This window comes from Melospiza melodia, unplaced genomic scaffold (genome assembly GCF_035770615.1).
Source record: "Melospiza melodia melodia isolate bMelMel2 unplaced genomic scaffold, bMelMel2.pri scaffold_48, whole genome shotgun sequence".
NCBI lineage: Eukaryota > Metazoa > Chordata > Aves > Passeriformes > Passerellidae > Melospiza > Melospiza melodia.
In genome coordinates, this window is record NW_026948796.1 from 741 (window position 1) to 20,888 (window position 20,148).

At 66.7% G+C, this 20,148-nt stretch overlaps 1 protein-coding gene across 1 annotated transcript; it reads right to left on the reverse strand.

Moving 5' to 3' along the window:
• Positions 1–1,521: 1,521 nt before the first annotated feature.
• Positions 1,522–19,307, reverse strand: KIF5A (kinesin family member 5A). Its single transcript, XM_063147728.1, is given in 15 exon segments — positions 1,522–1,699; positions 1,839–1,936; positions 2,538–2,731; positions 4,598–4,746; positions 7,981–8,129; positions 9,024–9,128; positions 11,189–11,313; positions 12,711–12,798; positions 12,922–12,977; positions 13,601–13,649; positions 14,186–14,290; positions 14,758–14,831; positions 15,533–15,551; positions 15,553–15,621; positions 18,689–19,307. Coding segments are annotated over 15 exon segments (1,587 nt in total). The 5' UTR covers positions 18,818–19,307.
• Positions 19,308–20,148: the final 841 nt, after the last annotated feature.

Here is a 20,148-nt window from a genome sequence, read left to right on the forward strand (position 1 = left end):
CCCAGGGGTCATGGTGGGGGTCCCAGGGATTAGAGTGGGGGTCCCAGGGGTCATGGTGGGCATCCCAAGGGTCTTGGTGGGGACACAAGGATCAGAGTGGGGGTCCCACAGGTCATGGTGGGCATCCCAGGGGTCAGGGTGGGGGTCCTAGAAGTCATGGTGAGGTCCCAGGGGTCAGGGTGGGGGTCCCAGGGGTCATGGTGGGGGTCCCAGGGATCAGGGCAGGGGTCCCAGGGGTCATGGTGGGGGTCCCAAGGGTCATGGTGGGGGTCCCAGGGGTCATGGTGGGAGTCCCAGGGGTCACGGTGGGCATCCCAAGGGTCATGGTGGGAGTCCCAGGGGTCATGGTGGGGGTCCCAAGGATCAGTTTAGGGGTCCCCGGAGTCATGATTGGGTCTTGGGGGTCATGGTGGGGGTCCCAGGGATCAGGGCAGGGGTCCCAGGAGTCATGATTGGATCTCAGGGGTCACGGTGGGCATGCCAGGGATCAGAGTGGGGGTCTGAGAGGTCATGGTGGGCATTCCAGCAATCGGAGTTGGGGGCCCAGAGGGGCCCTGGGGTCATGGTGGGGGTCCCAGGGATTAGAGTGGGGGTCCCAGGAATCTTGGTGGCATGCCAAGCATCAGAGCGGGGGTCCCACGTGTCATGACAGGGTCCCAGGGATCAGAGTGGGGGTCTGAGAGGTCATGGTGGGCATCCCAGGGATCAGGGCAGGGGTCCCAGGGGTCATGGTGAGTATCCCAAGGGTCATGGTGGGCATCCCAGGGGTCATGGTGGGAGTCCCAGGGGTCACGGTGGGCATCCCAGGGGTCATGGTGGGAGTCCCCAGGGGTCATAGTGGGGGTCCCAAGGATCAGTTTAGGGGTCCCCGGAGTCATGATTGGGTCTTGGGGGTCATGGTGGGCATGCCAGGGATCGGGGCAGGGGTCCCAGGGGTCATGGTGGGGGTCCCAGGGGTCATGGTGGGGGTCCCAGGGATCAGGGCAGGGGTCCCAGGGGTCATGGTGGGGGTCCCAGGGGTCATGGTGGGCATCCCAAGGGTCTTGGTGGGGACACAAGGATCAGAGTGGGGGTCCCACAGGTCATGGTGGGCATCCCAGGGGTCAGGGTGGGGGTCCCAGAAGTCATGGTGAGGTCCCAGGGGTCATGGTGGGGGTCCCAGGGATCAGGGCAGGGGTCCCAGGGGTCACGGTGGGGGTCCCAAGGGTCATGGTGGGGGTCCCAGGGGTCATGGTGAGTATCCCAAGGGTCATGGTGGGCATCCCAGGGGTCATGGTGGGAGTCCCAGGGGTCATGGTGGGGGTCCCAAGGATCAGTTTAGGGGTCCCCGGAGTCATGATTGGGTCTCGGGGGTCATGGTGTGGTCAATGAGGTCAGAGTGGGAGTCCCAGGGGTCATGGTGGGGGGCACAGGGGGCTGTGAGTGGGAGTCCCAGGGATCAGAGTGGGGGTCCCAGAAGTCATGGTGAGGTCCCACGGGTCACGGTGGGTATCCCAAGGGTCATGGTGGGGGTCCCAGGGGTCATGGTGAGGTCCCAGGGGTCACGGTGGGTATCCCAAGGGTCATGGTGGGGGTCCCAGAGGTCATGGTGGGGGTCCCAGGGGTCATGGTGAGGTCCCAGGGGTCAGGGTGGGGGTCCCAGAGGTCATGGGAGGGTCCCCCAGGAGGCCCAGAGGTCCAGGGGCAGAGGTTCAGGGTCCTGGGGGGGTTTGAGAGGTCATGGGGGGTCCCGGGGGCCAGTCCCAAAGTGGCAGAGTCAGCCTGGGGTCACAATGGGGGTCCCGGGGGGTCCCAGGCCCTGGGGGGGTCCGGGGGGGGTCACACAGAGGGGGTCTCACGAGGGGGGGGGGAGGGGCAGGGCCCTCACCTCCTCCTGGTCCAGCATTTGCTGCTTGAGCTTCTCCATGATCTGACTCTGCTGGTTGATCTCGTCATCCTGGGGGGACAGGGGGGGACAGGGGTCACCGGGGGGCTGGGGGGAACTGGGGGGATCTGAGGGGAACTGGGGGGAAACTGAGGGGAGCTGGGAACCGCCAGGAGGAAACTGGGGGAACTGGGGGGAACTGGGAACTGCCAGGGGGAACTGGGGGAACTGGGCAGAACTGGGAACTGCCAGGAGGGAACTGGGGGGCACTGGGAGCTGCCAAGGGGGATCTGGGGGCAACTGGGGGAACTGGGGGGCACTGGGAGCTGCCAGGAGGGAACTGGGCAGAACTGGGAACTGCCAGGGGGAACTGGGGGGAAGTGGGGGGCACTGGGAGCTGCCAGGTGGGAACTGGGCAGAACTGGGAACTGCCAGGGGGAACTGGGAGCTGCCAGGGGGAAATTAGGGGGAACTGGGAGGAACTGGGGGCAACTGGGGGGCACTGGGAGCTAACAGGGGCTCCCAGTCCCGCCACGCTGAGGCTCTGGGGGCTGCTGGGCACACTGGGATGTCCCCGGGTGTCCTGGGGCTCTCAGGGCTGTTGGGGGTCCCTGTCATGTCTGGGGGGTCCCTGGCAGCTCCGGGGGGCCCCCTCTGTGCCGGGGGTCCCCACCTTGTCGTCCAGCTGCTTGTAGAGCTTGCGGATCTCCTCCTCGTACTTGTGGCGCTCCTCGTCCGAGATGTGGATGACGATGGAGGAGCTGTTGTCGTTCAGGGGGGGCTCCTCGGGGGCGCCCCCCGGGCCCTCGCCCGGCCCCGTGCCCGCCTCGGCCTCGCTCAGCTGCTCGGTCTCGGGCACGGCCTCGCCTGGGCAGGGGGGGCACGGCCTCAGAGACCCCCTCGAGGGATGGGGTACCCCCCGATTTTGGGGTGCCCTTCAGGAGTGAGGTACTCCCGATCTCGGGGTGTCCCAGGGGTGAGGGTCCCCCCAGTCTCGGGGTGCCCTAAGGGTGGGGATACCCCAGGATCTCGGGGTGTCCCTGGGGTGGGGTCTCCCCGATTGTGGGGTGTCCCAGGGCTGGGGGCACCCCCGATCTCCGGGTATCTCTGGGGTGGGGTCCCTGTTCCGGATCTCGGGGTGTGCCCAGGGTGGGGGAGCCCCCGAATCTCGGGGTGTCCCCAGGGCTGGGGACCCCATTCCGGATCTCGGGGTGCCCCAGGGGTTGGGGTCCCCTCCCAGCTCAGCCTCCTTCAATGAAGGACGTGGCCTCGAGGTCTCCACTGGGGGCTTTTGGGGTCCCCTTCCCACATCTGGGGTCCCTCCCCATGGCTGGGGTTCCTCACCAGACTTGGGGTCCCCTCCCCGCAGTTGGGGTCCCCTCCAGTATTTGGGGGCCCTTCCCACATCTGGGGTCCCCTCCCTGCCCAGACTTGGGATCCCCTTCCCACAATTGGGGTCCCTCTCCCTTTGGGGTCCCCCCACATCTCCTGATGGCCCTCCCGGTCCCAGGGTGCCCCCCCATGGGGGGCTGGGGGCCAGTGGGGTGCCCCAGGGTCCCCCCCAGATGTCGGGCTGTCCCCGCAATCTCGGGGTGCCTCCCCAGCTCTCGGGGTGCCCCAGGGTCCCCCCCAGATGTCGGGCTGTCCCCGCAATCTCGGGGTGCCTCCCCAGCTCTCGGGGTGCTCCAGGGTCCCCCATAGCTCTCGGGGTGCCCCCAATCTCGGGGTCCACGCCCAGATGTCGGGGTGCCCCGGAGTCCCCCCCAGATGTGGGGGTCCTCCCCCAGCTCTCGGGGTCCCCCCAGATCTCTGGTTGCCCCCAATCTCAGGGTCCCCCCCCAGGCTCGGGGTGCCCCCAGTCTCGGGGTGCCCCCAATCTCGGGTTGCCACGGAGTGCCCCCAGCTCTCGGGGTCCCCCCCAGTTTCGGGGTTCCCCCAATCTCGGAATGCTCCCTCAGCTCTCGAGGTGCCCCCAGTCTCGTGGCGCCCCCATTTTCGGGTCCCCCCATTTTCGGGTGCCCCCCCAGCTCTCGGGGTCTCCCCAATCTCGGGGTGCCCCCCAATCTCGGTGCCCCCCTATTTTTGAGGGTGCCCCCATTTTGGGGGTGCCCCCATTTTCGGGGTGCTCTCCATTTTTGGGGTGCCCCCATTTTCGGGGTGCCCCCATTTTTGGGGTGCCCCCATTTTCGGTGCCCCCCCATTTTGGGGGTGCCCCCATTTTGGGGGTGCCCCCATTTTTGGGGTGCCCCCATTTTCGGTGCCCCCCCATTTACAGGGTGCCCCAATTTTTGGGGGTGCCCCCATTTTCGCGGTGCCCCCATTTTTGGGGTGCCCTCCATTTTGGGGGTGCCCGCATTTTCGGTGCCCCCCCATTTTCGGGGTGCCCTCCATTTTGGGGGTGCCCTCATTTTCGGGGTGCCTCCATTTTCGGTGCCCCCCCATTTTCGGAGTTCCCCCATTTTCGGTGCCCCCCCATTTTCGGGGTTCCCCCATTTTTGGAGATGCCCCCATTTTCGGGGTTCCCCCATTTTCAGGGTGCCCTCCATTTTCGGGGTGCCCCCATTTTCAGGGTGCCCCCATTTTCGGGGTGCCCTCCATTTTGGGGGTGCCCCCATTTTCGGTGCCCCCCCATTTTAGGGGTTCCCCCATTTTTGGGGTGCCCCCATTTTTGGGCTGCCCTCACTTTCGGTGCCCCCCCATTTTGGGGTGCCCCCATTTTGGGGGTGCCCTCACCGCTCCTCCAGCGGCTCAGCTCCGCCTCCAGCCGGGCCAGGCTCTCTCTCAGCGCTTTGTTCTTCTCCTTCTCCTTCTCGAATTTCTTCTTCCACTGCTCGGCCGTGAGCTCCAGGTTCACCGAGGCCGTGTTCTTGATGGTCTTGGCCCTGCGGGCACCCCAAAGCTGGCACCCCCAAACTCGCACCCCAAAACTGGCACCCCAAACTGGCACCCCAAACTGGTACCCCAAAACTGGCACCCCAAAACTGACACCCCAAACTGGCACCCCCAAACTGGCACCCTAAAACTGGCACCCCAAACTGGCACCCCAAAACTGGCATCCCAAAACTGGCATCCCAAAACCGGTACCCCCAAACTGGTACCCCAAAACTGGCACCCCAAAACTGGTACCCCAAAAGTGGCACCCCAAAACTGGCACCCCAAACTGGCAACCCTAAACTCGCACCCCAAAACAGGCACCCCAAAGCTGGCACCCCAAAACTGGCACCCCAAAACTGGTACCCCAAAACTGGCACCCCAAACTGGCAACCCTAAACTCGCACCCCAAAACAGGCACCCCAAAGCTGGCACCCCAAAGCTGGCACCCCAAAACTGGCACCCCAAAACTGGTACCCCAAAACTGGCACCCCAAACTGGCAACCCTAAACTCGCACCCCAAAACAGGCACCCCAAAGCTGGCACCCCCAAACTGGCACCTCCAAACTGGCACCCCAAAACTGGCACCCCAAACTGGCACCCCAAAACTGGTACCCCAAAGCTGGTACCCCAAACTGGCACCCCACAACTGGTACCCCCAAAACTGGCGCCCCCAAACTGGCACCCCTAAACTCGCACCCCAAACTGGCACCCCAAAACTGGCACCTCAAAACTGGTACCCCTAAACTCGCACCCCCAAACTCGCACCCCAAAACTGGCACCCCAAAACTGGTACCTCAAACTGGCACCCCAAACTCGGACCCCCAAACTCGCACCCCCAAACTGGTACCCCCAAAACTGGTACCTCAAACTGGCACCCCAAAACTGGCACCCCAAACTGGCACCCCCAAAACTGGCACCCCAAAACTGGTACCTCAACTGGCACCCCAAAACTGGCACCCCCAAACTGGCACCCCCAAACTGGTACCCCCAAACTGGTACCCCAAACTGGCGCCCCCAAACTCGCACCCCAAAACTGGCACCCGGATCCTCTCACCAGGGCACCCCCAAACTGGCACCCCAAACTGGAACTCGGCTGCCGAAACTGGCACCCCCAAATTGGCACCCCCAAACTGGCAGCCTCTACTCCTCCTCACATGGCACCCCAAAACTGGCACCCCAAAACTGGCACCCCCAACCTCGCACCCCAAAACTGGCACCCAGATCCTCTCACCAGGGCACCCCCAAACTGGAACCCGGCTGCCGAAACTGGCATCCCCAAACTGGCACCCCCAAACTGGCACCCTCTACTCCTCACCTGGCACCCAGAAATGGGCACCCCTGCTCCCGAAACTGGCACCCCCAAACTGGCAGCCCGAAATGGGCACCCCCTGCCCCCTCAGCTGGCACCCCCAAACTGGCACCCCCAAACTGGCACCCCCTGCCCCCCTTCACTCCAGGGGGGTCCCCTGCCCTCCCTCCCTCCCCTCCCAGCTCTGGGGACCCCAGCGCAGCCCCTGGGGGTGCAGGGGGCACTCGGGGGGCACTGGGTGAATTTGGGGTGCACTGGGGGCAGCCAAGGTGTGGCTGGGACACCATGGGTGAAGTTGGGGTGCGCTGGGGGCCGTAGGGGTGTGGCTGAGATTCCGTGGGTGAATTTGGGGTGCAGCAGGCGCTGTTGGGGTGCACTGTGTGAATTTGGGGTGTAGCAGGCACTGTTGGGGTGCCCTGTGTGAATTTGGGGTGCAGGGGGGCACTTGGGGGGCACTGGGAGCAGTTGAGATGCGGCTGGGACACCCTGGGTGAAGTTGGGGTGCACTGGGGGCCGTGGGGGTGTGGCTGAGATTCCATGGGTGAATTTGGGGTGCAGCAGGCGCTGTTGGGGTGCACTGTGTGAATTTGGGGTGCAGGGGGGCACTTGGGGGGCACTGGGGGCAGTTGAGATGCGGCTGGGACACCACGGGTGAAGTTGGGGTGCACTGGGGGCTGTTGGGGTGCAGCAGGCTCGGTTGGGGTGCACTGGGTGAATTCGGGGTGCATCAAGGCGCTGTTGGGGCGCACTGGGAGCAGCTGGGGTGCGCTGGTACACCATGGGTGAAATTGGGGTGCCCTGGGAGCAGTGGGGGTGCCCTGAGTGTAGTTGGGGTGCAGCAGGTGCTGCTGGGGTGCAGTGGGTGAGGTTGGGGTGCACTGAGTGTAGTTGGGGTGCAGCAGGCGCTGCTGGGGTGCAGTGGGTGAGGTTGGGGGTGCACCGGCTGAATTCGGGGACAGCCAGGGTTTGTCTGGGACTCCGTGGGTGAAGTTGGGGTGCAGTGGGCGCTGTTGGGGTGCACTGGGGGCAGTCGGGGTGCACTGGGTGTAGTTGAGGTGCACTGTGTGAATTCGGGGGGCAGCAGGCACTGTCAGGGTGTACTGGGGGCAGGTGGGGTGCAATGGTACACTGTGGGTGAATTTGGGGTGCAGCGGGCACAGTTGGGGCGCGCTGTGTGAATTTGGGGTGCAGCGGGCACTGTTGGGGCGCACTGTGTGAATTTGGGGTGCGCTGGGCGCTGTTGGGGTGCGCTGTGTGAATTTGGGGTGCAGTGGGCACGGTTGGGGCGCGCTGTGTGAATTTGGGGTGCAGCAGGCACGGTTGGGGCGCGCTGTGTGAATTTGGGGTGCGCTGGGCGCTGTTGGGGTGCGCTGCCCCCCATGGGTGCCCCGAGGGGGTCTCGGGGGCTCTCGGGGTGCTCTGCGCAGGAGCGGGGGGCGGTGGCTCCATGGGGACACCCGGGGGGGGGGTGCGGTTGAACACCCCCATTCCGGGGGGAGCTCGGGGGGCTCTGGGAGGGCTCGGAGGGCAGCAGGGGGGCTCGGGGGACACCCCCATTCCGGGGGCTCAGGGGAACTCGGGGGGCTCGGGGGATACCCCCATTAAAGGGGGCTCCGGGGGGCTCGAGGTGGCTCTGGGGGTCTCGGGGGGCTCAGGGGGGGTCTCTGGGGGGGCTCGGGGTGTCTCGATGGGCAGTGTGGGGGTCTCTGGGGGGGCTCGGGGTGACTCGGGGGGCAGCGTGGGGGTCTCTGGGGGGCTCGGGGTGACCGGGGGGCTCAGGGGGGCTCTCTGGGGGGGGTCGGGGTGACTCGGGGGGCAGTGTGGGGGCCTGCGGTTGGACACCCCCATTCCTGGGGGGCTCGGGGGTCACAGGGGGGGTCTCAGGGGGGGTCTCTGGGGGTGGCTCGGGGGTGTCGGCCCCCCCCCGGCGCACCTCTGGCCGAACATGAGCGTGGATTTGGTCTCCTGGTCGTTGTAGCTGGACGGGGAGCAGCAGATGAACATGGTGGTGCGGCAGTTCCCGCCCAGCGAGTCCTGCAGGATCCGCGTCATCTTGCTGTCGCGATAGGGCACGTAGGCCTTCTGCGGGGGGAGGGGCGGCCTCAGCACCGGGACCACCGCGGGACCGGGGGACACGGGGGAGGGACACGGGGGACAGCGGGTGGGCAGGGGACTCGGGGGACGGGGGGCAGGGGGCTCGAGTTGGGGACATATGGGGACAGCGGGCTCAGGGAGACACGGGGGGACACGAGGGGACAGGGGACACACACGGGAGTGGGACACGGGGGGACAGCGGGTGGGCAGGGGGCTCGGGTTGGGGACACACAGGGGGACAGGGTATCAGGGACACGCGGGAGTGGGACACGGGGGGCGGGGGCTCAGGGACAGACACGGGGGTCTCGGTGGGGGACAGCGAGGGGGGACACGGGGGGACACACGGGAGTGGGACACGGGGGACAAAGGGCTCGGGGGAATACGGGAGGACATGGGGGGAGCAGGGGGCTCAGGAGGACACGGGGGACAGAGGGACAGGGGGCGGGGTTGGGGACATATGGGGACAGCGGGCTCAGGGACACACACGGGGGACAAGGGGCGCGGGTTGGGGACAAACAGGGGGCAAGGGCTCAGGGGGACACATGGGAGTGGGACGGGGGGGACAAGGGGCGCGGGTTGGGGACACATGGGGACAGAGAGACACACACAGGGGGGACAGGGGACACACACAGGGGGGACAGGGGCTCGGGTTGGCGACACAGGGGGTCGGGGGTGTCCCCCTGCAGGGGGCTCAGCAGGGTGGGACACACGGGGGGGCTCAGGGGGGTCTCCCCACCCCAGGACCCCCGAGGGGGCTCAGCAGGAGCGCCCCTTCCCCAGACCCGGGGGGGAGGGGAAGGATGGGGGGGCTGGGCAAGGCTCTCCCAGGACCCCGGGCTGGGGGACCCCCGAGGGGCTCGGGGGGGGCTCCGGGGGTCTCACCGTGCCCTCGGCCAGCGCAGAGATGACGTTGCCCAGCGCCGACAGGGATTTGTTGATGTTTTTGGCCTCGTCCAGCACGGCCCCCTCAGCGCCCGTCTTGCTCACCTGGGAAAGGGGGGTGGGGGGGGATGGCTCAGGGACCCCCCGTGTGCCCCCCGACCCCAGGGACCCCTCACAGGGATGGCCCCAGAGCCCAACCCAAGGGTCCCACCAGGCAGGAGACCCCCCCAGTGCCAACACCCCGCACCCAGAGACCCCCACCCTGACTGACGGTCCTGAAACCCCAATGGGCCCAAACCCCAAAAACCCCAAATCCCATTGACCCCAAACCCCAATGGCCACAATCCCCAAAAACCCCAAATCCCATTGACCCCAAACCCCAAAAACCCAAACCCCAATGGCCCCAATGGCCCCAATGGCCCCAAAAAACCTCAATGGCCCCAAACCCCAAAAACCCAAATCCCATTGACCCAAACCCCAATGGCCCCAAACCCCAAAAACCCCAAACCCCATTGACCCCAAACCCCAATGGCCACAACACCAAAAACCCCAAACCCCAATGGCCCCAAAAACCCTCAATGGCCCCAAACCCCAAAAAACCCCAAACCCCAACAGCCCCAAAAAAACCCCAATGGCCCCAAAAATCCCACTGACCCCAAACCCCAATGGCACCAGAAATGGCCCCAATAGCCCCAAAAATCCCATTGACCCCAAACCCCAATGGCCACAACACCCAAAAACCCCAAACCCCAATGGCCCCAATGGCCCCAAAAACCCTCAATGGCCCCAAACCCCAAAAACCTCAAACCCCAACAGCCCCAAAGAACCCCAATGGCCCCAAAAATCCCACTGACCCCAAACCCCAATAGCCCCAAAAATGGCCCAAATAGCCCCAAAAGCCCCATTGACCCCGAAACCCCAACATGAAGAACCCAAATGACCCAAAAATGGCCCCCAAAAACCTCAATGGCCCCAAACCCCAATGGCTCCAAAAAACCCCAATGGCCCCAAACCCCGATGGCCCTAAAAAAATCCATTGAGCCCCAAAAATGGCCCCAATGGCCCCCCAAAACCCACTGTCCCCCCAAGACCCCCGCCCTCCCAGTGTCCCACAGAGCGCCAAAGTCCCCCCAAGACCCCCCAGGCCCCCACCCTCCAATCACCCCCCCAAACCCCAAGATCCCCCCAAACTCCATGGACCCCTGCAAAATGTTCTCACCCCCCCAATGCCCCCCAAAATGCCCCCCAAAATGTCATGAAGGCCCCCAAGCTCCACCCACCAGGGGGGACACCCCCACAGTGCCCCCCCAGTCCATCCCCCCTTCCCCCTGCACCCCCGGCTCTGCATTTCTGCAACTCTGGGGTCCCCCCACATTTGGGGTGCCTCCACATTTGGGGTGCCCCACTTTTGAGGTGTCCCCCACTTTGGAATCCCCGCATTTGGTTTTCCCCCACCCCTGGAGTGCCCCCACCTATGGGGTCCCAACATTTGGGGTACCCCATCTTTGGGGTGCCCCCACCCCTGGTGCCCTCACATTTGTAGTCCACCCACCCCTGGGGTCCTCCAGCCTTGAAATCCCCCAAATTTGGGGCCCCCACCTTTGGGGTGCCCACTTTTGGGCTTCCCCTACATTTGAGGTGCCCTCTTTTGGGGTGCCCCACTTTTGGAGTCCCCCACATTTTGTTTCCTCCCCTTTGGGGTGCCCCACTTTTGGGGTGCCCCCAGCCCTGGGGTGCCCCACTTTTGGGGTCCCCCAGCCCTGAGGTCCCCCACATTTGGGGTACCCCACCATTGGGGTGCCCACACATTTGGGGTACCGGCCCCTGGCGACCCCCACCTTCTCGCTCCCCCCACATTTGGGGTCCCCACCCCTGATGTCCCCCGATTTTGGGGTGCCCCCACTTTTGGGGTCCCTCCCACCTTCTCGCTCCCCCCACATTTGGAGTCCCCACCCCTGATGTCCTCCCCTTTTGGGGTGCCCCCACTTTTGGGGTCCCTCCCACCTTTAGGGTGCCCCCACTTTTGGGGTCCCTATCTTTGGAGTGCCCCCACTTTTTGGGGTCCCCCACTTTTTGGGTCCCCACATTTAGGGCGCCTCCCTTTGGGGTTCCCCACCTTTGGGGTGCCCTCCTACTTTCGGGGTTCCCGTTTTTTGTGCCCGCACCTTCTCGCTGCCCGCCAGGTCCACCAGGTAGAGTTTCCCGCTCAGTTTCTGCTCCGTCTCCACGTTCTCCTGCTTGATGTGGATGAGGAAGATGCTGTGGCTGCGGGAGCTGTGCTCGTTCATGTCTGCGGGCACAGGGGGCACGGGTGTGGGCACGGGGCTGGCACTGCCCCCCGAAACGGGCACCGGGACCCCGCAGTGCCCCCCTGCACCCCGAAACAGCTCCGGGACCCCGCAGTGCCCCCCTGCACCCCAAACGGACACCGAGAGCTGTGCTCGTTCATGTCTGCGGGCACAGGGGGGGCACGGGTGTGGGCACGGGGCTGGCACTGCCCCCCGAAACAGCCCCGGGGCTGGCACTGCACCTCAAAACAGCATCGGGACCCCCGCAGTGCCCCCTGCACCCCGAAACAGCTCCGGGACCCCGCAATGCCCCCCTGCGCCACCCGGAGACCCCGCAGTGTCCCCCTGCACCCCATCCCCCCCGCCATGTTCCTCCATATCCCTCCATGTCCCCCCATGCCCCCCATGTCCTCCGTGCTCCCCATGTCCCCCATGTCCTCAGTGTCCCCTATATCCCCCATGACGTCCCCGTGTCCCCCCAGTGTCCCCACGCCCCCCATGTCCCCCGTGTCCCTCCCCTGTCCCCATGTCCCTCCATGCAGCCGTGCCTCCCGTGCCCCCAGTGTCCCCATGTCCTCATGTTCTCCCATGTCCCCAGTGTCCTCAGTGTCCCCATGCCCCCCATGTCCCCCTTGTCCCTCCGCTGTCCCCGTGTCCTCATATCCCCAGGGTTCCCCATGTCCCCAGTGTCCCCGCATGTCCCCATCCCCCCATATCCCCCCATATCTCCATGTGCCCCTTGTCCCTCCCCTGTCCTATCCCCTGTGCCCCTCATGTCCCCCATGCCCCCTATGTCCCCCCTGTGCCCTCCATGCCCTCAGTGTCCCCCGTCTCCCTCAGTGTCCCCCATGTCCCCCATGATGTCCCCTATGCCCCCCACGTCCCCCGTGCCCCCGTGATGTCCCCATGTCCCTGTGTCCTGCAGTGTCCCTGGTGTCCCCAGTGTCCCCCATATCCCTCCATGTCCCCCTGCCTCCCCTGCCCCCCGTGTCCCCCTTGTCCATCCCCTGTCCCCAATGTCCTCGGTGTCCCCATGTCCCCCCATGTCGCCATATCCCCCCATGCTCTCCAGTGTCCCCCATGTCCCTAATGTCCCCGTCTCCCCCATGTCCCCAGTGTCCCCAGTGTCCCCCCATGTCCCCCCTGTCTTCAGTGTCCCCATATCCCCCACGATGTCCCCATGTCCCCCACGCCCCCAGTGCCCCCATGTCCCCCACGCCCCCCCACGCCCAGCGTGTCCCCGCAGTGTCCCCTGGTGTTGCTCACCGGTGACAGCCATGGATGTCCCAGTGCCACCCCGTGTACCCCCTCTGTGTGCCCCATATTCCCCGTGCCCCCCGCGCCCCCGGTTTCCCCTGTGCCCCCCACTGTCCCCCGCGGTGTCGCCGGTGTCGCTCACTGGTGACAGCCACGTGCCGGTTGGATTTCCCCTCATCGATCACGTCCAGGATCTCCTCGGGGCTGGACACGAAGCGCTCCGTGCAGCCCTGGGGGGGGGGGGGGTGACTGGGGGGGCTCGGGGAGACCCCAGCCCATCCCCCACCCCCGGAGCGACCCCCGCCCCTCCCCCCTCCCCGATGTGCCCCCCCAGGACCCCTCCCCCCCCTCACCTTGACGTAGGGGACCCGGTTCTTGTCCTCGTGCACCGACAGGTTGGTCTTGGTCACTGCGGGGACACGGGGGGTGGGGTCACAAAGTGCTCCCAGTAACCTCCCAGTAACCTCCCAGTGCTTCCCAGTGCCTCCCAGTAACCACTCAGTGCTTCCCAGTAACCTCCCAGTGCTTCCCAGTGCCTCCCAGTAACCACCCAGTGCCTCCCAGTAACCACCCAGTGCTCCCAGTAACCTCCCAGTGCTTCCCAGTAACCACCCAGTGCTCCCAGTAACCACTCAGTGCTTCCCAGTAACCACCCAGTGCCTCCCAGTAACCACTCAGTGCTTCCCAGTAACCACTCAGTGCTCCCAGTAACCTCCCAGTGCTTCCCAGTGCCTCCAGTAACCACTCAGTGCTTCCCAGTAACCACCCAGTGCCTCCCAGTAACCACTCAGTGCTTCCCAGTAACCACTCAGTGCTCCCAGTAACCTCCCAGTGCTTCCCAGTGCCTCCCAGTAACCACCCAGTGCCTTCCAGTAACCACCCAGTGCTCCCAGTAACCTCCCAGTAACCACCCAGTGCTTCCCAGTAACCACCCAGCGCTTCCCAGTAACCTCCCAGTGCTCCCAGTAACCTCCCAGTAACCACTCAGTGCTTCCCAGTAACCTCCCAGTGCCCCCAGTGCCCCCCACTCACTGTCCAGCAGGTCCCGGATCTTGTCCAGGTAAATCTCAAAGTAGGAAACCTGGGGGGGGGGGGGGGGGGGTGGGGGGGGGGGGGGGGGGGGAGGAAAGGGGGTGGGGGTTGGGCGGCAGCGGGGGCCGATCCCACAGCGCCCCCCCCAGTGACCCCCAGTGCCCCCGGTGCCCCCCAGTGCCCCCAGTGCCCCCCCCCCAATGCTCCCAGTGCCCTCAGTGCTCCTCCAGTGCCCCCCAGTGCCCCCAGTGCCCCCCAGTGCTCCCAGTGCCCACAGTGCCCCCAGTGCCCCCCCAATGTTCCCAGTGCCCCCCAGTGCCCCCCCAGGACCCCCCCCAATGCTCCCAGTGCCCCCCCAGTAACCCCCCCCAATGCTCCCAGTGCCCCAGCGCCCCCCAGTGCCCCCCCAGTGCCCCCACAGTGCCCTCAGTGCCCCTCCCAGTGCTCCCAGTCCTTTCCAGTGCCCCCTCCAGTGCCCTCAATGCTCCCAGTGCCCCCCCCCCAGTGTTCCCAGTGCTCTGCCCGACGCCTCCCAGTGCCCCCCCCCAGCAATTCCCAGTGCCCCCAGTGCCCCCCCGTGCCCACCTTGATGTGGAACTCCAGGTTCTCATCCATGGCGTAGATGTGGTTGAAGATGTCGCGGGCGATGCGGGGGATGATCCCCATCTGCTGCGGGTCGTGCAGCTTCCCCTGGGGGGGCGGGGGGCGCTGAGACCCCCGGGGGGAGCCAGGGCCCCCCCAGGGCCCCCCAAAACCCCACCAGGGCCCCCCCAAAACCCCCAGTGCTCCCAATGTCCCCCAAAACCCCACCAGGGCCCCCCAAAACCCCCTCAATGCTCCCAGTGCCATCAATGTCCCCAGTGCCCCCAATGCCCCCCTAAAGCCTCCAGTGCCCCCCAAACCGCCCCCAGTGCTCCCAGTGCCATCAGTGCCATCAGTGTCCCCAATGACCTCCAAAGCCCCCGTACCCCCCAAAGCTCTCCCAGTCCCCCTGTGCTTCCAGTGTCCCCAGTGTCCCCAGTGTCCCCCCCAGTGCCCCCCAATCCCCGCAGTGCCCCCCGGAAGCCCCCCCCAGTTCCCCCAGTGCCCCCCACCTCCATGTCCAATCCCCGCAGTGCCCCCCGGAAGCCCCCCCCAGTTCCCCCAGTGCCCCCCACCTCCATGGTGTGGGTCTTGCCCGACGATGTCTGTCCGTAGGCGAAGATGGTGCCGTTGTACCCGGCCAGCACATCTGGGGGGGACAGAGGGATTGGGGACCCCCGGGACCCCCAAACATCCCCGGGACACTCAAACACCGCGCTGTCCCCACGCTGTCCCACCCAGGGCCGTCCCCAGGTTGTCCCTCGTGTCCCTGGGCTCTCCCTGGGCTGTCCCCACGCTGTCCCCATGGGCTGTCCCCACGCTGTCCCCATGCTCTGCCCCCTCTGTCCCCACGCTGTCCCCAGGCTGTCCCACCCAGGTTGTCTCCAGATTGTCCCCAGCTGTCCCCACTGTCCCCATGCTCTCCCTGCTCTGTCCCCACGCTGTCCCCAGGCTGTCCCACCCAGGTTGTCCCCAGCTGTCCCGCTGTCCCCAGGCTCTTCCTGCTCTGTCCCCAGGCTGTCCCCGGGCTGTCCTTAGGCTGTCCCAGGCTGTCCCACCCACGCTGTCCCCATGCTCTCCCCCCTCTGTCTCCCACGCTGTCCCCAGGCTGTCCCACCCAGGTTGTCCCAGATTGTCCCCAGCTGTTCCCCAGTGTCCCGGCTGTCCCCAGGCTGTCCCACCCGGGTTGTCCCCAGCCGTTCCCAGCTGTTCCCGCTTTCCCCAGGCTCTCCCCGCGCTGTCCCCGCGCTGTCCCCGCGCTGTCCCACCCAGGGCTGTCCCCAGACTGTCCCCACGCTGTTCCCGGTCCCTTGTGTCCCAGCTGTCCTCGCTGTCCCCAGTGTCGCTCACCCTTGACGATCTGCATGGCCACACGCGTGGTACACCTGCTCCTGCGTGGTGTTCGGGGGGAACACGCGGTCGAACACGTACGGCTTGCCCTGGCGGGGGGGACAGGGGACAGACACGGGGTCACCGGGCCGAGAAACCCCCCCGGGACACGGGGGGCACCATCCGCAGACCCCCCCCCAACACCAGCCAGAGACCCCGGCACAGACACGGGGGACACTGGCCCAAGACCCCCCCGTACCATCCACAGGGACCCTCCCGAGGCTCTGGGGGTCCCGGTAAGGGAAGGGGACCTGGGGGGTCTCATTCTGTACCCCCAGTACCCCCCCTGAACCCTCCATTCAGGGACCCAGCCCTACACACCCCCGGCCAACGATATCCACACAGAGACCCCCCCCCTCCAAATCCTCTCACAGACCTCCAGAACCTTCCAGACTTCCCCATGGACCCCCATAACTCCCATAGACCCCATAGACCCCTGGGCCCTCCGCAGACCCCCAAAACTCTCCAGACTCCCCCATAACTCCCCACAGACCCCCCACAGCCCTACAAACCCCCAAGGACCCCTCAGCCTCCTCATAGACCCCCTAGCCCCCCTCACACCACCAGAGAACAGTCAGCCCCCCACAGACCCCCATAGACCCTTCAGCCTCCCTATAGACAGCCACAGACCCCCACAGACCCCCACAGACCCCTCTGGGGACCCCAGCCACCTGAAGACCCCCCAGCCCCCCATAGCCCCCCCAGACCCCTTAGCTGCCCCCCAGACCCCCAGGGACCCTCACAGCCCCCATAAAAGCTGTGGTTTGTCAGAGCCCTCAGCTCCCCAGAGACCCCCAAAGACCCCCAATGGCCCCAGAGACCCCACAGACCCCCCCCAGAGCCCCCATAGACAGACAGACACCCCCAGACCCCCCTACTCGCCCAGAGACCCCCGGAGACCCCCCAGCTCCTCCCACTCCGGGAGCCGTCCAGGCCCCGTGCTGAGCCGGGACGCGGGACAGACGGACAATGGGGACAGACGGACGTGGGTCACACGGACAGACGGATACGGGGACATTGGACATGGGGACAGACGGACATGGGGACAGACGGACACAGGGACGTGGGGACAGACGGAAATAGGGACACACAGACATGGGGACACACGGACCCGGGGGCACACGGACACGGGGACAGACGGGGGGCTCGGAGACACACGGCACGGGGACACAGGGCCACAAGGCCATGGGGACAGACAGACATGGGGACACACGGCCACAAGGCCACGGGGACACACGGCCACAAGGCCATGGGACAGACAGACATGGGGACACACGGCCACGGCACACACGGCCACACGGCCATGGGGACAAACGGACACAGGGCCATGGGGACAGACAGACATGGGGACAGACAGACATGGGGACAAACGGGCACGGGACAGCCGGACACGGGGACACACGGACACGGGGACACACGGGGGCCTCGGGGGCTCGGGCACAGCCGGTGCCGGCACCCCTCGCCCCAGCTCCCCCCGGCCCCCCTGGGCCCCGCAGCCGCCGCAGCTCCGCGGCCCCGCCCGCCGCCGGTCACGCACCTTCCCCCCGCAACCCCGCACCCCCATCGTCCCCTGCCCGCACCCCCATCCCAGTGCCCCCCGGCCCTGCCCCACAGCCCCGACCCGCAGCGCCAACCCCGCAGCTCCCCCGCACCCGCAACCCCGCAACCCCCGCATTGCGCCGGCACCGCCGCACCGACACAGCCCCGGGCGGACAGACCCCCCCCCTCTGCATCCACGGACACCCCCGTGCATGAACCCCCCATCCACGGACACCCCCCGCATCCACGGACACCCCCCATGTATGAACCCCCCATCCACGGACCCTCCCCGCATCCAAGGACCCCCCATCTGCAGACCATCGGCACCCACGGAGCCCCCTGTGCACGGACCCCGCACCCACGGAGCCCCCAATCTATGGAGCCCCCATCTATGGACCCCCCCCCAATCCACGGACTCCACATCCATTGCCCCCCCCATGCATGGACCCCCCCCAGCACCCACGGACACCCCCCGCACCCACGGACCCCTCTGCACCCACGGACACCCCCATTTAAGGACACCCCATCCGCGGACCCCCCCCCCCCATTTACGGACCCCCCCGCGCCCCACCGGGACCGTCTCTTCCCCCCCCCACAGACCCCTCAGACAAGGGGGGCCGTTATGGGCGCCGATATTTTGGGGGTGCCGATATTTTGGGGGGCCCGATATTTTGGGGGTGACGATATTTTGGGGGGCCCGATATTTTGGGGGGCCGATATTTTGGGGGTGGCTGATATTTTGGGTGTGCCGATATTATGGGTGCCGATATTTGGGATGACGATATTTTGGGGGGGCGATATTTTGGGTGCCGATATTTGGGGGAGCCGATATTTTGAGGGTGCCGATATTTTGGAGGTGCCGATATTTTGGGGGGGCGATATTTTGGGGGGGGCGATATTTTGGGTGTGCCGATATTTTGGGGGGGCCGATATTTTGTGGGGGCTGATATTTTGGGGTGCCGATATTTTGGGGGTGCCGATATTTTGGGGATGACGATATTTTGGGGGGGCCGATATTTTGGGGGGTGCCGATATTTTGGGGGTCTCACTCCCCCCCCCCAGGATGAGCCCCTAACAAAGGGCAGGGCCGCAGCGCGGGGGGGGGCGGGGGGTCTGCGGCATCGCCCCCCCCCCCCCCGCAGCTGCTTTGGGGCCCCCCCGGGAGATCAGGGCGTGTCCGCTCCATGTAAACACCGCCCCCCCCGCACTGGGCAAACTGAGAGCGCCCCCCCCGGTACTGGGCAAAGTGGGAGCGCCCCCATCCTGCACTGGGCAAACTGGGAGTGCCCCCCCCGGTACTGGGCAAACTGGGAGCGCCCCCCATCTGCACTGGGCAAACTGGGAGTGCCCCCCCCGGCACTGGGCAAACTGGGAGCGCCCCCATCCTGCACTGGGCAAACTGGGAGTGCCGGGAGCCTCGGAAATGGGGGGGGGGGGGGGTGGCATGGGGAGGGTCCCGGGGGGCAGCGGCCACACCCAGCAGCGCTCCTCCCCCCAGAACAGGATCTGCCCCCCCCCCACAAATGACAGCGCCCCCCAAGTTGGGGTCCCCGCCCCTGCCCCCCCCCCGTGACTCACCCCCAGCACGACGCTGTCGTCCCCCTGGAACACGGGCAGGAATTTGTCGCCCCGCAGGATCTCGGCCTGGTTGAGCGGCCGGAAGCGGCACAGGACCTTGATGCTGCACTCGGAGCTGGGCTCGGCCATGCCGGGGCTCGGGGGGCTTCCACACGGGGGGGCTCGGGCCGGGGGGGGTCACCGGGGCGCTGCTCACAGCCTAAGGGACAGCGGGCACCGGCGGGCACGGCGGCACCCGGGGGTGCTGAGCGGGACCCGAGGGTGCGGGGTGATGCTCAGGGATGCTGCCCGGGTGGTACCCAGGGATGCAGGATGCCGCTCGGGTGGTACCCAAGGATGCAGGATGCTGCCCAAGGATGCAGGATGCTGCTCAGCGCTGTAGGATGTTGCTCAGGGGTGGTACCCAATGATGCAGGATGCCGCTCAGGGATGCAGGATGCCGCTCAGCACTGCAGGGTGGTACCCAGGGCTGCGGGTGGTACCCAGGGATGCAGGATGCCGCTCAGGGATGCAGGATGCCGCTCAGGGATGCGGCTCGGGGGCTGCAGGATGCGGGAGGCGGCGCCGGGCGGGGCTGACGCTCCGCAGCTGCCGCTGTCGCCGCTCCTGTGACCGCTGCTGTCGCCACTGCAGCCTCGGCACCGGCGGGTGGGGGGGGGCCGCCCCCCCCGCGCCCCCTCCCCCGCCTTAAGGTGGAGCCGCCCGCGGCTCTTAAGGTGGCCGGGACTGAGGGGGGGGCGCGATGGACCCCCCCAAAGTGCTAGAAATTCACGGCGGGGGGGGCAGGACGGGACCCCGGGGGTGCGGCTGGGGAGGGGGAGCTGGGCCAGCCCCCCCCCGGAACCCCTGCTCGGTGCCCCCCCCGCGGGAGGGCCGCGGTCCTGACTCATCCCCCCCCACCCCCGGTACAGAGGGGGCTCTGCCCGGGCCCCCTGCGGGTGACCCCCAAACATGGCAGGGGGTCCGGAGCTGACCGGGGGGGACCGGAGCTGACCCGGGGGTCTCCCGCGGGTGAGAAGGGTGGCCCCACCATGGCGGGCAGCCCGGACACCCCCATGGTGCCCCCCAGTGCCACTCGGCCTGTGCGTGCCCTCACCCGTGAGTCCGGCCCGGGTGTCCCTCCGTGTCCCCCCATCGCTGTGCTCCCCGTGTGCCCCTCGCGTGTCCTCCCCTGTGTCCCCCCCGCACTGTGAGCCCTGTGCCGCCCCCAGGTTTTCTCCTGTGTCTGCCCCGTGTCCCCCCGTGTGCCCCCCATGTGTGTCCCCGTGCGTGTCCCCGCGTGCCCTCATCCGTGTGTCACCCTCTGTGTCACCCCCCGTGTCTCCCCCCATTCCCCGCCCCTTGTTCACCCCCGGTGTGTCCCCCTTGTACCCCCGTGCCCTGCCCGTGTCCGTGTGTCCCCCGTCCCCCCATTGTCCCCCCGTGCCTATGTGTCCCCTGCCCTCTTTAATTGCCCCCAC